The following is a 14,997-nucleotide window of genomic DNA, read 5'->3' on the forward strand; positions in this document are numbered from 1 at the left end:
TTCAGGCATGCGAGGGTGTGTAGAGCTTAGCTCCTCTCAGCTTTGGCTTTCAGGGGACCTGAAGTGAGGGTGGGTCTTCCAAGCTTCCTCATGCACACATGAAAAGATAAGCAGCCAACTCCAGTCTTGGGGGTTGTAGACAGGGCTGACTATGTGCTGAGCACTCTTGGGAAAGGAGCAGTTCGTGGAGTTTGCTTAGGCTCAGGCTTCTTTTCCTACTCCAAGGGCAAGATGGCAGAGGATGAAGGCTCAGAGGACACCTTGAGGCTCCAGTTCAGGGCCATGCAGGAGATGCAGCACAGAAGGTTACAGAAACAGATGGAGAAACGGAAGGAAAAAGAACTTAGCCTCCAAAGCAGAGTTGATGACCAAAAAGAGCCCCTGGAGATCTCTGATGGCCTCAGCGTCCTCCAAGCCGGGGAGCAGAACTCAAAAACCAGCTTTGAGCAGAGGTAAATGCAAGTTTGGACTCTCCCAGGAGCACTGCAGGGAGGTAGGGAAGGTGGGGGAGAATGATTGCAGACAGTTCAACAGGCAGGTTGACCAGATGTGTGTTTATCAGCTGAGACCCAGAAGTTTTGACACAGAGATTGTTATTGAAGACTCTTGCATTGGATAAAGGGACATAATTTGACCTGAAGTGTATTCAAAAACCACTTAAAGTCAAATGGAAAAATTGAAACTCATCAAGGTGTAGTTTATTCACTTGAATTTTCTTACGTAGTCTCTCTTTCGTGAAAAATGTGTTTTGGTTTTTGAGGAGCTGGTTGGCTGGCTCTGATGATTCACAGGTGATCACTACTCCAAACCTCAACTGGGACTGTTCTCCTGTGTCAATTTCCCTTCCCTGACACATAAAGACACATAAACATACCTGTCCTAAAGAAGCAGTTTATGGATTCCTTGCTTTTATATGGTTGGTGAAACAGTTGAAAGGAGTCCAGAATCTTCTCATTTTGCTTTAAATTTGCCAATGTCACACAGATGCATTGATTTATATTGGTTATTAGAAGCAGGAGTCTGGATTGAAACAAAATCGTTTGCTAGTCATTTTGCAAAAAAAAAAAAAAAAAAAAAATCACAGCAGTTGTTGAGCTATCTCTTTGCTTCTGGTTCCACCCAGAATCTATCTTCTCCATCTGCAAATTCTACTTTTCATGGTTTCTCGATTTTCACAATGTTCTACTGAAAAATGTTAATTAGGAAAAAATAAAGATTTCTCAATAATTGAAAAAATTCATATGGCTCCTAAATATTAGCTCTAAGTTAACCCCAGACCTATTCCCAAATGATCTTTCCCCAAGTCAGAGAAACTGGAATTTGTGGAGACTTGAGCTGTTGGTAGAATAACACCAACAATAATAATAGCTGTTAGTTAATAATTACTGTTATCTATAATATCTGTAACTTATTTACTTCCTGAGCAACTGCCTCTATGGAGCTGGCTCCATGCCTAATGGTAGAAGTGATCACAGACCCACCAGTCACATATTTCTCATGTTTTAAAGTTCTAAAAAAAATGACTTGCAAGACAATTGTAATATACAAAACTAGCCACCTATTCTGATTTCCTATTGGGTTTACCTGAGACCCAGAGACCTGGTCTCAACTTAAGGCTCAGACAATTCCTCTTTCGTCTTCTAATATACATATGCAATTAAGGCTATAAATTTCCTTCTAAGTATCACTTTAGCTGCTGTTCGCAAGTTTTCATACATATTGCTTCTACAGTCAATCCGTTCTAAATGCTTCATAATACAAATTATGATTTCTTCCTAACCCATAAATAATTTAGGAGTGTGTGTATGTGTGTGTGTGTGTGTGTGTGTGTGTTTTTCAGTTCCAAGCATATGATGGGTTTGGAGTTCTGTGTTTTATTTTATTTTTGTTCTCTTTTTAGTATTGATTTCTAATTTTAGTCAATTGCCATTAAAGAAAATGGTCTGTATAATGTCCATTATTTGGAATTTGCTAAGGTTGCCTTTGAAGCCTAAATTATAATACATCTTTATGCATGTTCCATGGATGCTGGAAAGGAGTATGAATTCTCTGGGTGGGGTTTTATATAGCTCTGTTGAATCCGTAGTAAACCATGTTGTTGAAAACTTCTTTCTCCTTTCACTGTGTGTGTGTGTCCTTAATAGTTCAGTTTTGAGAACAGTGTGTTAAAAATCTGCTCACTGAGATTCCCTTAATTTCTCATTCCTATTTTGTACAGACCAGTTCTTATCTCCACCCAGAGCCCAACCAGGTACAGCAAACGTGGGCTGTGGAGGCCTGACCCCTGCCCATCGGTTCCTGTGATTCTGCCTTTGCCTTGCAGGATGCTTGAAGACGAGATCGAACGGCTTCGGGATCAACTCAGGGAAACAGTGGATGAGAACGGGCGATTGTATAAGTTGCTGAAGGAGAGGGACTTTGAAATCAAACACCTCAAAAAGAAAATAGAAGAGGACAGATTTGCCTTCACAGGTAGCTCCACCACTGTTGCGACAGCTTCTGCTCTGAAGTCCAGGTCGGCTGGCCCAGCTGCCATGGAGCCTACAGGGCAGGAAAAACAGCAGGTTCCAGAGGGCAGGTGCTCAAGAGACAGTGCAAGGTTCCGCTGTGCTCAAGCTTGTCCAGATGAATCCTGGAAATGAGGGAGAGGGGAGAGGAATGGAGCAGGCCAGGTAGGCCAGCATGCTGGGAAATGGAAGCACGAGAACAGCAGGGGCAGAAGACGCATTCCAGGCAGTGTGGGTGACACCCCTGGGACTCATGACAAGAGTTCTCCGTGATGCTCGCTACGTGTTCGGTGGGCCAACGGCACCCATTCTCTCTGGATGCTTTGGCTCAAACACTATCATGGACGTGAAAAAGCCCCAGTGGAAGTAGGCATTTACTCTACACCACTTGCTGTTGCTGCTCCAGAAGGGTGGACAAGACAGGGGAGTTCGCCGTTCTGGGAGGATTTCCTGGGATCCAGCAGCATGTACAGTGGACCTTGGCCCTTCAGGTCGGAGTTGGACCTTGGTTCTGTTGCTGGAGACCTTGACCCTGTGGGTCTGTTAGGGACCTTGGCTTTGTGGGCCTGGAGATGACCTTAGCCCTGTGGGTGTGGGCTGGACATTGACCACTGACCCTGTGGTTATGAGCTAGACCTTGTTCTTACAGATCTGGTGGGGACCTTGGCCCTGATTGTCCTCTGCTCGATGTATGCCCATTGAGCAATTCCCAGGTGGCTGACTGAGAAAGCACAAAGTCAGTGTCAACAATCACAGAGGGCATGATGCCTCACCTGGCATCTGCCAGAGCATCTCTCTCTGCCTTTGCTAGTAAATGACTTTAAGAGTAGGTGCACCCAGAGGACCAGTGCTGAATTAAAAAGCAGGGGGAATCTGGTATCTTAAAGGCCCTTGGTAGCCTGTTGTGCTTCCCTCCATTCTTTGGCCTCTTCTGTCTAAAACAAAACCACACTGAAGAGAAGATAACACCTAACCTGGCTCGGGGTTCAGATGCGAAGGGGCAGCTTTTGCAAGGGTGTCGAGAAGTTGATGGGCTCCGGGGACAGCAGGAGATGCCTCCTCACCCCAGGAGACCTGGGAGACAGGGCCTGCTCCCTCTTCTCCAGCCTGCCCCACATCCTGTCTTCTGCTGCTTCTGCTGGCATGCTCATGGCCTCATCTGAGTGCCAGCCCTGAGCCTCCCTCAAGACCTCTTAAATCCAGTCCTCACTCAGAAGTCCCCATTTCTGATTTCCAACTTCATGTTTTTTTTTTCGGGGGGGGTTGTTGTTTTTGCGGTACGTGGGCCTCTCACAGCTGTGGCCTCTCCCGTTGCGGAGCACAGGCTCCGGACGCGCAGGCTCAGCGGCCATGGCTCACGGGCCCGGCCGCTCCACGGCATGTGGGATCTTCCCGGACTGGGGCACGAACCCGTGTCCCCTGCATCAGCAGGCGGACTCTTAACCACTGTGCCACCAGGGAAGCCCCCAACTTCATGCTTTGAAGAGAAAAGTCGGACAGTCTCAGTTCATGTTTTTAAACCAGGCTACAGTGACAGGCTGCTGACAGCTGATGAACTGGTTTTCCTTTGGGTGGACTTCTAGTGTTTGCTTTAGTTTAGTTTTTCTATTTCTTTGTACAATTTTTTTAGTGATTACACTAGTGCTTACAACACACATCACTTTTCATGGTCTACTTAGAATTAATATTTTACCACTTCAAGTGGAATGAAGAAACTTTACCACCATATAAGTCCCTTTACCCTCCCCCCTTATATTGCAGCTTTTATATGTATTGTCTGTATATGTTGAACATCCCATCAGACTATGCTATCATATTTGCTTTCAACCATTATACGTTTTAAAAAACTGAAGGATGCAAAATAGTCTATTATATTTACCCAGATATTTTAGCATTTCTGTGCTTGCCCATTCACTGATGCCCCCATTATAATGGGGTTGCAGCTTCAAGAGTGGGGCTTGTCTGGAGACAGAGTTGGGAGAGAGCCCTGGCTCGCTCTTAGCCCCACTTCCTGCCCTTCGGACTAGAGAGGGCTTCTCTTAGACTTCTTTCTGATGTCTAGTTCCAGGATTTGTAATGCTTTTGGGTCCTGGGAGGAAAACATAACCAGAGAACTCACCACTGGACCATTTGTATTTCTAGGTTTGGTTTCCTTCCCCAGGTTCTTTCTCCTTTCTCCTGATGTGTCCTAATCCTCTTCAACAGACAGGAGGTGGCCGAGGGCAGCTACTCAGTTGCCCAAATCGCTGCTGGCCCAGGCCAGCAGCAGCAAGCCTGTTCAATGTGTGCGCCTGTGTTTTTAATTGATCTTACCGTTTTCCTTCATTTTAGGGACGGCTGGTATGGCTGGGGATGTGACTGCCACCAAGATCGTTGAGCTGTCCAAAAAGAACCGGGTGCTGATGGCAGAGTCCGAGGGTGCGAAGACCAGAGTGAGGCAGCTGAGCAACCGCATCCAGGAGCTGGAGCAAGAGGTGAGGGGCCTCAGGCGCCCCTGCCCCGGCCTCCCCGTACCCCACGCCACTCCTCCAGAGAGGGAGCACACTTAGATGCTGTAGGTCCTTCCCAAGGACTGGTGGGTCAGTGTTTGCAGTGAGTCCCTCAGTCTCTGTCATATCCTGAGAGGGGAAAGTGTCGGGAAGCAAGGAGGACGCAGGCGGTGGAGAGAGAGCCTGACGTAGCAAGGAGGACGCAAGCTTGGAGCCTGACCACCTGGGTGTGAATCTCAGCTCCACTACTGACTTGTGTTGTGACCTTGAGCCAGGTATAAGTTCTCTGTGCCTCAGTTTCCTCCACCTGTCACGTGGCAGTTATAACGGCACTCACCCCAAGGTTTTCTGAGGGTTAAATGACTTAACACTGTAAAATGCTTAGAACAGTGGCTAGCAGGTAGTTAGCACCAGAAAGGCATTGTTGGATAAGTTAACAGGGATCCTTGCTAATCTGAAGCTAGAGCCAGGAGCATCCCACCAGTTCGTCTCGCTTTTGTCCACCTTCCTCTTTCTGCTGCCCCTACCTTCCCACAGCTAATGACAAACCCCTCCAGTCGAGAGAGGGCACAAGCCCCAGCGGTTCATGGTCCCTCAGGAGCTAGAGCGAACCTACGCAGCTTCTCCTAATATGGCTGGAGGAGCCGAGGCTGGCAGAGGTTAAGAGGCTTTCTCAAGTCACTCAGCATGTGGTGGTGCCGGATTTCACATCCAGTTCTGTTGCTCTCCAAAATCCTCCACAGTCATTACACTTGGCATTGAATTAGACCTTCTTTATTCTACAGCGTATTTTTTGAGAACCATCGCAGGCTCTGGGCCAGGCCCTGGGGAGACCGTGGGGAGCAAAATAGGCCTGGTCCTTGCCCTCCTGGAGACACACCAGCATCGAGGGCCCCTTAGAGGGGGAGTATGCACAGTAGGTCCCTGGAGGATGAGAAGGGGCCAAACTCAGAGGGGTGGGGGAGAGGCCTTCATGCAGAGGGCCCAGCAGGTACAAAGTCCCTGAATAGGAATAAAGGCCTGAAAGGGGAACAATGTGGCCGAGCCTGGAGCAAGATGAGGTCAGAGAGGTGGGAGGGCGGGTCATGCCCAGCCTTGTCAGACAGGGATGGTCTTTGTGTGAAGGACAATTGGGAAACCCTTAAAGGGTTGGTTGGCTGTCTGTATACAGCAGTGGTCTTGGCCACCAGGCCATGAGCCTGAGTGGCAGGTTTCTCAGTGTCTCTGACCTTGTCTCCTCAACGGTAACGTGAAGTCCGTAGTTCCTTTTCTCTCCGCCTCCCAGGCTGTTGTTAGATGCAGACGATGGTTGCAGAATCATTATTTACTAAGCTGTTCGTGAATCCTAGGCTGCGACTGGGGAGTGGGGCAGACAATCAGTTAAACCCTCTCCCATCGCAGAGCGCCTTGTAAAGGAGAGTTCTTCCATTCATGGGCCTTAAAATGAGCTGAAGGGATGGACTGCTGAGATCCGTGACCACACATCCGACAGCAGCACCAGAGTCCTTCACTCAGGCGCCACAACTGCTGAGCAGAATTAAATATTAAGTGCCAGGTTTGCTTTTTCAGCTGCAGATGGCCCTGGCCAGGCTGCCAGCCAAGGGAGCCACCAACGCAGGAGCCAAGCTGCCGAAGGCCCAGGTAGGAGACAGAGCCTTGGTATGAATTCTCGTCTGTGCTGGGGAGTGTGTGAAGCAGCCATGGGCTTGGGCCTCCCCTCTTCCCTGGGGGCGTAGGTGCCTCTGTCCGGCATCCACCCCATTGCTGAGCCAGTGCCACCATTGCAGCATCCTCAGAGTAGCCATCAGGTGACAGTGACCAAGTCTACTGTCTGGGGCCAAGAATGCCCCAGTGAAGGCTGGTGAGGGGCTAACTCTGATTTAGTCCCCAGAGAGGGAGGTCAGGAGGGGCCTGAGGACCCTGGAATCCTAGAATTTCAGGACCAGGAGGGAAGGAAGACCTGATCCAATTAGCCTCCTGCTCTCAGCCAAGCTGTAAAGGATGTCCGTTACAGCATCCTTACTGGGGAGACATCCAGCCTCTCTACCTTACCCCAGGGACAGGGAGCTCACTCCTCAATGGATCCCTGGTTTTTGCTGGGGCAATCCATATTGTAAGAAGTCTTCCCTTTGTGGAACTCCAAATCTACAGCGTAAAAGTGACTATTGGGAATGGGGCTGTTCCCAAGATTCCATTTTTTCTAAGCCAATGAGCCTCCATGAAACTCAGGGCATGGGAATTGCAGCTCCGTGAAAGGAAGGCAGTCTGACTCAGTGGGCTACCGGCGAGGAGCATGGAGCCCAAGCCAGACAATAAATAGCGCAGAGTCTCAAGAACATCCCAGGAGGCCTCCCCTTGGTTTTCTTTTCTTTTTTCTTTTTTTTTTGGCCATACCTCACGGCCTATGCGATTTTAGTTCCCCGACCAGGGACTGAACCTGGGGCCTTGGCAGTGAGAGCGCCAAGTCCTAACCCCTGGACCACCAAGGAATTCCTCCCCATGGTTTTCTTAAGAAGCCAAATGAGTTGGTGAAACGGAATCCAAGCCTCAGGACTCCTAGTTCAGTGCCCCTTTTCCACCCAATCTTCCCTGTTGTCTATGACTCAAGATCAAGCCGCCTCATGCCTGTCTTGAGGAGAATACTGCCCTCGAGTGATGGGCCCCTCAGGTTCCAGGTCAGGGGTGAACATGTCTCCTGAAGGCTAGTCTTGTGTAGATCTGTCTCATTGCTGGGGAGGCAACGGAGGAGCTCCACCCTCAGCAGATGCTAGACTGAGTGTCGTTCAGTGCCTTTCCCAGCTCTGAGGGACACTTCTAAGCTACCCCTCGTTAATCCATACCTCTGACTGGGGCTGTCCTAAATGGGAAACTACTTGTTCAGTCACTCGTTGAGCCTGACAGAATGTTCTGAGCCCTGGAACACAGAGAATCAAAGACAGGCCCACTGTCCACAAGGGGGCTCAAGAGGGGAGATGAGTAAGCATACTAAAGGAAGGAGGGGGACAGGGCCTTCAGAGAAAGCCCCTAGGCTCTGAGTTCACAGAGGGAGCACACGCTCCACCTGAGGCAGCCAGGAGGTGGGACGGATGAGGGCTTCCTCAGGTGGCCTTGCTGGAGCAGGAAGATGGGGGTGGCCCTGCCAGCAGAAGCGGTGCAAGCTCAGAGCAGGAAAGCGTCAATATTCCTATTTTGTTTGTTAGCTGGGCATCAGCTGGATAACGTTTGGCTGCAGCCCAGGGGCCCTGACGAGGAAAAGGGAACACATCCAAACAAAGCTGGGGCGGGGTCACCTGTGGAGGGAGGCCTTGATGGTAGCTGGAGTAGGAATTCCAACTTCATTCTGTGGCTGCAGGGAGCCTGGGAGTGTTCTGACGGAAGAGTGCATGGTGGGTTGCAGCCTCCATTCCTCAGGACACGTGTTTTCCCGGGCATCTTCTGATCAGAGAGAGGACAATAGCCATGTCCCCCTCGTTAGACTGTTCAGGGCGACCCAAGCCTGGGCCATACTCCGGAGCCTGCAGGCTCACTCCACATCCCAGCCCAGAGCTCCAAGCACATTCCAGAGTGGAGCTGAACGCCCTCACTCCGCGTGGGGCCTCGTGAAGCTGTGGTGTGAGCGGCCTTTGCGCTATCTGCTCCCATGGACACCATTTCCAGTATCGCCTCAGAGGAAACAGCCCGGGGTGGGGGAAGGGCGTGCCCAGGCCCAAGACACCCACACAGCCTGTGAAATCTCACTCTGGGCAGAAACAGCTCTGAAATGTCAGGCAGGTAGGGTTGGCTCAGCTTCCTGGGAGGGGAGGTCTGGGGCCTGGCAGAGCAGAGGGGGTGATGCCTTCACCAGAACACCATATGGCCCTCAGCCGCCTTTGCCAGCTGCCCACCCAAGCCAGGCTATGCCCCCAGTATCGCCCCCCGTCAGAATCTGCCCCCGATGGCACCTTTTACGTGCGTTATCCCATCGACACTCACATGTACCCCGGAGGCTGGCATAACGTGCCCCCATTTCACAGAAGAGGAAACGAGGCTTTGGAGACAGTCGTTGCCGCCTGGGTCTCAGATCCGGATCCAGTCGGTGTGCTCTTTCCGTGCCCTCAGGCTCCCAAATGCTCTCAAGGCTCCTGCACCGCCAACCACCAGAGCCAGCAGGGGGCTCATGGCACGGAAGATCTGACAGGCAGGGACTGTTGCTTCCCAACCCAGGGCAGATTCAAAGCAGCACCTTAGCAGGGGAGCAGACAGGCTCCCAACAGCAGTGGGAGGGATGGCATACAGCCAGGCGGTGGAAGGACATACAAAAATATAGATTAAAGAAAGATGCATGTATGTTTTATGTAAATTCCCAATTTGCAAATTCTGCTCACACTGGTTACTCTGTTTAGCCTCCTGGGGGTGCTGTGAAGAAGCAGCCATTTCCTAGATGAGAAGACTGGATGAGTCCAGGCCTTCTGGGCCCTGTGTCCAGGTCTAGTTTCCTTTACCAGTGGTTTTCAGCGGGGCTGCCCAGAGCCTCTGGGGTCCATGGAACTCCCCAGACCCAGTCTTCTGGGATCTATCTTTCACACTAGCATTCACAGGAGGTTCTGTCTGTGGCTACTAAGGAAAGTTCAGAAAGCCACTGCAGTACCCATCCTGTTTCCCAGAAGTCTAGTCCACCTGATCTGTTGGGACAGGAGCAGATGGTCTTAGTGTCATTGCCTGATGGGACACTCAACCCACCAACCAATGTTTCTGTCACCACGATGCCATGGCATCAGCAAGAGCTTATATTGGGAGAATCAGCCAGTGCAAAGAAAGGACCATGCCTCTAATCCCACTTCTGTCACCCCAACCAGCTGTGTGCCTGTGAGGCCATGTTATTTCCCTTCTCTGGACCTTATCTGCATCACCTATGGAAAGGGTTTGAATGGGCTGACCTTGGAGTCCCTTTAATGCCAAAGTTCTGAGGGTTTCAGGAACTTCTATTTAAGTCATACATGGGGAACACATTTGAGAAAAGTTTCATCCAAATAGTTTAAATGAAATATCTTTTTTTTAAAAAGACTTTGCTAAGTGTTCCAGCAGGCAGAATTTTCATGGTTCCTGCAGTTCTTCAAGCCACAGAAATGGAGCATTTGGGGATTAAACTGGGTCCTTATTTCTATTCAGTGAGCTCATTGCCAGGAAAGGGAGCCCAAGGCCCAGTCTGACAATTCTAGGAGAGGAAGGCCCCAAGTTGGGATGGTCATGGCCCTCCTGCCAAGCTGGGGCTGCCTTCGCTAAAGGAGCCAGTGCCCCTCTTCATCCTGAGTGAGGATGGATTTGCTAGGATGCCAGTCTCTGAGCACAGCAGAGCCCACAGCCTGGGAGTGTCTGGGAGTTGGGAAGCAGCCTCCTCCAGATGCTCCCTGTCTGCGGCCACCACCCACGTCCACCTGTGTGCGCCACCCTCAGAGCACAGGGCTCAGCCCCCAAAGCTGGGCTGCCGGGATCCACATCCACGCTCCCCCTTACCTACCAGGTCCCCCAAGCCGAGGGGTCACCCCCCTCCAGCCTCTGCTCTGCATCGGTAACGGAACCTACCTCAAAGGGGTTGTGAGGATGAAATTAGTTCCTCCTTGTCTAGCACTTCGTGTGGTACCTGCACATACCTGGATAAACGGGGGCTGTGATTATTGTTACTATCTAGGCCTCAAATGACTGCTCTCCCTCCCGTCTTTCCCAACTAGCAGGACAGCCCAGAGGTGAAGGTCTTGCAGGACAGGCTGGCGGCCACAAACCTGAAGATGAGTGACCTCCGCAACCAGATCCAGGCTGTGAAGCAGGAGCTCCGGATGGCCCATAAGGTATTTCCAGGCCAGGGTTCAGGTCCTCGTGGGTGGGCCTGGGACTGGGAAGGTCATGGCTGGGACAATGGCTTCCATTCAGGAGCTTGGCCCTGTGAGCATCATGCTGCTTGTTCTGGGTTAAGGCTCAGATCCAGTAACTTCCTTCCTTGAAACAGACCCATCAGGTGAGGGGGGTTGCCGGCTGCCTGCAGGGCCCTGCATAGAGGCCCTTGTGGTGCCCGTCCAACCCTGGACTGAGGAAGACAGTGCTGTCCGCCCTGGAGAGGCCCTTAAACCTTCCCTGTGCTATGTGCACCCCAATAGATCCTGGGCATCTCCTTAATAAGGCACCTTGGACTTGGAAGCCTACCAAGACCCATCTCCTGCCCTCTGTTGTCCGTAATATTAGAAAATGTAAAGGTTGTTTGTGTGTTAAAGGCCCCTTTCAAAGGAAAATGCTCGGACTTGGGAGGCAGGCCCAGCTGGCTCATTATTTATTTTTATTTATATAGTGAATTCTCTGGCATTTGTACCACCAGCAGCGGTTCCTGCTGGAACCACTCAGACCAGCCAAGATTTCCAAAACAGAGTTCTATTGTGGAAACAAGCACTAGAGACTTGGTATGCTAGATGGGTTTCCATGACAGGCTGCACAGGGGCCCAGGGCACAAGCTGGGGTGTACTGTTTCCACCTCAAAGCCTCGAAGTTGGGCCTGAACACCTCTCTGCAACAGCCACAAAGCTGGGCCCTTCTGGAACCACACATCCCCAAGTGACATTCGGTAGCACCCCCCTCCTTTCTGCACTCAGACATGGCCCCTTGTCAGTGGCTTTGCACAGAGGGTGAGGCCCTGTGGCCATGTCCTCCCTGGAGCCATCCAGAATGATCTCAGTTCTGGGTGACAGGTGAACAAATCTGGAGCAGGTCTTGGTCAACTTTGTGGTTCACTCATTCCAGAATGTGTCAAGGGCAAGGGGCCCCCACCTGGGCATTGTCAGCAGTTCCTTGTCTGCTCTAAGCATCACCAAGAAGTGCTGGGGATGATGGGTTCACTGCTTTCCCAGGGAGTGCTGCTCTTGGAGCGTGGTCAATTGGCCTTTGAGGCGGGGAGCGGGGGAAGGGGGAAGGTTGTGCAGGTGGAGGCCGGGCCTTCGGAGAGCCCCATGCACCCAGCACTGTTTCTGCACGTGCAGCAGCTTTAGGGCTCTGGCAGAGCCCTCTCTCCCCACCATACTGAAGGCCTCACCTTTTTCAGGTTTTAACCAGTGAGGTTGGGGAAGATGTGAATATCCAGCAGCTCCTGTCCTCGCCTGGGACGTGGAGGGGTCGAGCTCAACAAATTCTCATCTTGCAGAGCAAGGTGAGTGAGTCATCAGACTTCTCCCGGCCCTGAACGTTAAGGCTTGAAATGCCCCAGAAAGACCCACGCTGACCCACATTAGAGACACAGAACCCAAAAATGGCCTTTAGGTTCTGCAGAGCACACTTGCAGGGCTGTTGTTTTACATTCTCCCCAGCCAGCCTGATTTTCATTTGTTATTAAGTGAACAAGCATTTATATAACACTACATACCAGGCACTGGCGCTCAACAAATGCCAGAGCCTTTGATTTATTTCACTCCAGGCAGATTTTTTTCCCCTGGTTCATGTAAATTTGCGTGACTGTTGTACTCGTACTCTTTTTCCAGTTTTGTCCAGATGCCTGTTGGCTTTTGAAGGTTTTAATTACCACCACCCCCCCCAAAAAAAACTTAGCCTGTCTCCCTCTTTACACTCTAAATATTTTGGAGCATCTCTAGAGGCTAGGAACAGGGGCTCTGCAGCCAGACTGCTTGGCTTCAAATCTCAGCCCACCACCCACCAACCGTGTGGCCTTGGGCAAGTTGCTTCGCCTCTCTGTGCCTCAGTTTCCTCCTCTGTGTACTGTGGATAATGACAGTGCCTACCCCACAGCGTTGTTGGGAGGACTGAATGAGCACAGATGTGTAAATTGCTTACCACAGTGCCTGGCATGGAGGAAACACCATCCGAAGGTTAGCTGTACCAAGAAACCAAGAGTCACACGAATAGGTGTGTCGTTTCCACTATCTGCCAAGTGCATTGCCTTCATCCCCAGGTTCCCAGGTGGCTTTTACCCTCAGGGTCTCCTGTGGGATCCCTGAAGCCAACATGAAGGGGAAGAGGTCTCTGAAAAAACTGTGGTTTAATGACCAGTGTGTGGCCTTGGGGTTCAAGAGACCCGAGTTTGAATCTGGCCTCAGTCACTGGTCTGTAAGTTTGGTGTCTTTGGGCAAATCTCTTCAGCTCTCTGTGTCGCGGTCTCCTCACCTGTAAAGTGGAAATAATAATGCCTTCCTTGTAGGGTTGTTGGGGGTTAAACGAAATATCGTTTGGGAAGTGCCCAGCACAGTGCCTGGCCATAGTAAACACTCAACACATTAGTTATTATTGTTAGTGTTGTTAAGCTGTGTGAACAAACGGTTAAAAGTAATAGTACTGTGTTCTTTAACATTTAAATGGAATTACCACACAGTGCCACACGAGGGCACTGAAATGTGCTTTCAAAGCCATACTGAGGCCCTTTACCAGGGATCCTAGTGAATTTTGCCCCTGGCTCAGGTTTACCCAACTTTGTTCCATCATTTATGTTGTGTTGACGTGGAAATCAGGGTTAGAAGGACACTAGGAGTTATCCACTTTAAACCCAGTGTGATAAAGCCATGATTCTGTCGGATGACATCCACCTCCCCTGTGCTGAGGGCTTCACCCAGGCCATTTTGGGGTTTCTCGAAGTTGCCTAATCCCAGAAATCACCTGTAGCACTTGTTTAAAATGCAGATCCCCGAGTTCTTCCCCTAGAGCTCTGACTTGTTGGTATGGAGTGGGCCCCAAGATTTGTCATCCCAAGAAGCGTCTTGGGGATTCCCAGGCTCAGACAAGTTCAGGGCACTGAATTCTCATAACAACGTTATGCAGCGTGTACTCACAGGCCTCTTCACAGATGAGGGACCTGAGATTCAGAGAAGTTAAGTAATCTGTGCACAGTCACACAGCCAGCGAGGCTTTGAGCTGGTCTCCCGGCTTCCAAACCCTGCCCGCCCTCTGCAACATCTCCTCCAAGTGGCCAGGAGCCCGTAGCCTCCCGAGGAGCCCACCCAGGCTTGGGTAGCCTGTCTGTTAGCTCTTCCTGGTACTGAGACCTGCTATCCTTTCCCTCCCAAGTTCCTGGGGCTACACATCTGCTCCTTGGCCTCAGAGATAGGGTGATTTTTCTCATTTACTTTGAAGTTTCTCTTTTCCAAGCTAAACCTCCCTAGTGTCTCCCCTTGTTTTGCTCACGATGCAACCGCAGATCCCTCCCATCCCTCCCCGACCCCAGTCCCTCTCCTAGGGACCTCCACGTCTATCTGGAACCGTGTTGTCATCTGTCTAGTGGGGTCTCCTGACACATCACAGGGCGGCCCCTCTGAGGGTCGAGTCTGACTGCAGACCTGTTGTGGAACCACCCTCAGGTTCGAGAGCTTGAGAAACAGCTGGGACAGACTCAGAGCCGGCCGGTAGAAACAGCCAGTGATGGGCTGTCTGTCTATCCCAATCCAAGGAAGCTGTCGGCACAGGAGAAAAATCTGCTGAGGATCCACAACCTGGAGAGGGAAAAACAGGAAAGCTGGGAGGTAACGTGTGCCTGGAAGGAGGTCAGGGGCGCCTGGGGCCAGGAGACCACGACCACCCGTGAGGACTTGGAGGCTCTGGGGTTTGGGGTCACCTCTGTGCATGTTCCTCACGTCCTATCCATCCACCTTGAGCTGCCTGACTGGTTCCTCATCCAGAGCCCATTTCATGAATGTCGGGTGGCCCCATTCTGGCTGTTTTGGAGATGCTGGACCTGAAACCAGCTCTTGGTGGAATGAGGCACTTCAGTTTGAACCCTAGGCTTGGTGCTGTCCACTGAAGCATGGCTTTTCTCTTTTTGCCTCTCAGGCAGGGATAGAGGGTCCTCGGGAGGACACACCCAGCGTTGGCCAGTGGGTTTCCTCTCGTGTCCGAGTCTGGCCCCTGTGTTCTCGGGCTGTCATCCATCTGGGTCACGTCCATCATGTACTTGGGCTGCCTGACACCCCAGGAGGCCGAGGCTGGGAGTCAGGGCTCAGGCTCCACTGACTTGCCCTGTGACCTCAACAAGTCCCCTCCCA

The 14,997-nt window shown here is 51.1% G+C and overlaps 1 protein-coding gene across 1 annotated transcript in view; it reads left to right on the plus strand.

Moving 5' to 3' along the window:
• The first annotated feature begins 231 nt into the window (after window positions 1-231).
• CCDC13 (coiled-coil domain containing 13) overlaps window positions 232-14,997 on the plus strand; it is a 29,004-nt gene continuing 14,238 nt past the window's right edge. Inside the window, exons 1-7 of the mRNA XM_060110381.1 lie at window positions 232-452; window positions 2,324-2,472; window positions 4,839-4,981; window positions 6,566-6,655; window positions 10,705-10,821; window positions 12,060-12,164; window positions 14,317-14,478. Of these exons, the coding sequence (XP_059966364.1) occupies window positions 232-452; window positions 2,324-2,472; window positions 4,839-4,981; window positions 6,566-6,655; window positions 10,705-10,821; window positions 12,060-12,164; window positions 14,317-14,478 (987 nt within the window). The remainder of the gene's footprint in view (window positions 453-2,323; window positions 2,473-4,838; window positions 4,982-6,565; window positions 6,656-10,704; window positions 10,822-12,059; window positions 12,165-14,316; window positions 14,479-14,997) is intronic.

Source organism: Mesoplodon densirostris, chromosome 10 (genome assembly GCF_025265405.1).
Source record: "Mesoplodon densirostris isolate mMesDen1 chromosome 10, mMesDen1 primary haplotype, whole genome shotgun sequence".
Taxonomy (NCBI): Eukaryota; Metazoa; Chordata; class Mammalia; order Artiodactyla; family Ziphiidae; genus Mesoplodon; species Mesoplodon densirostris.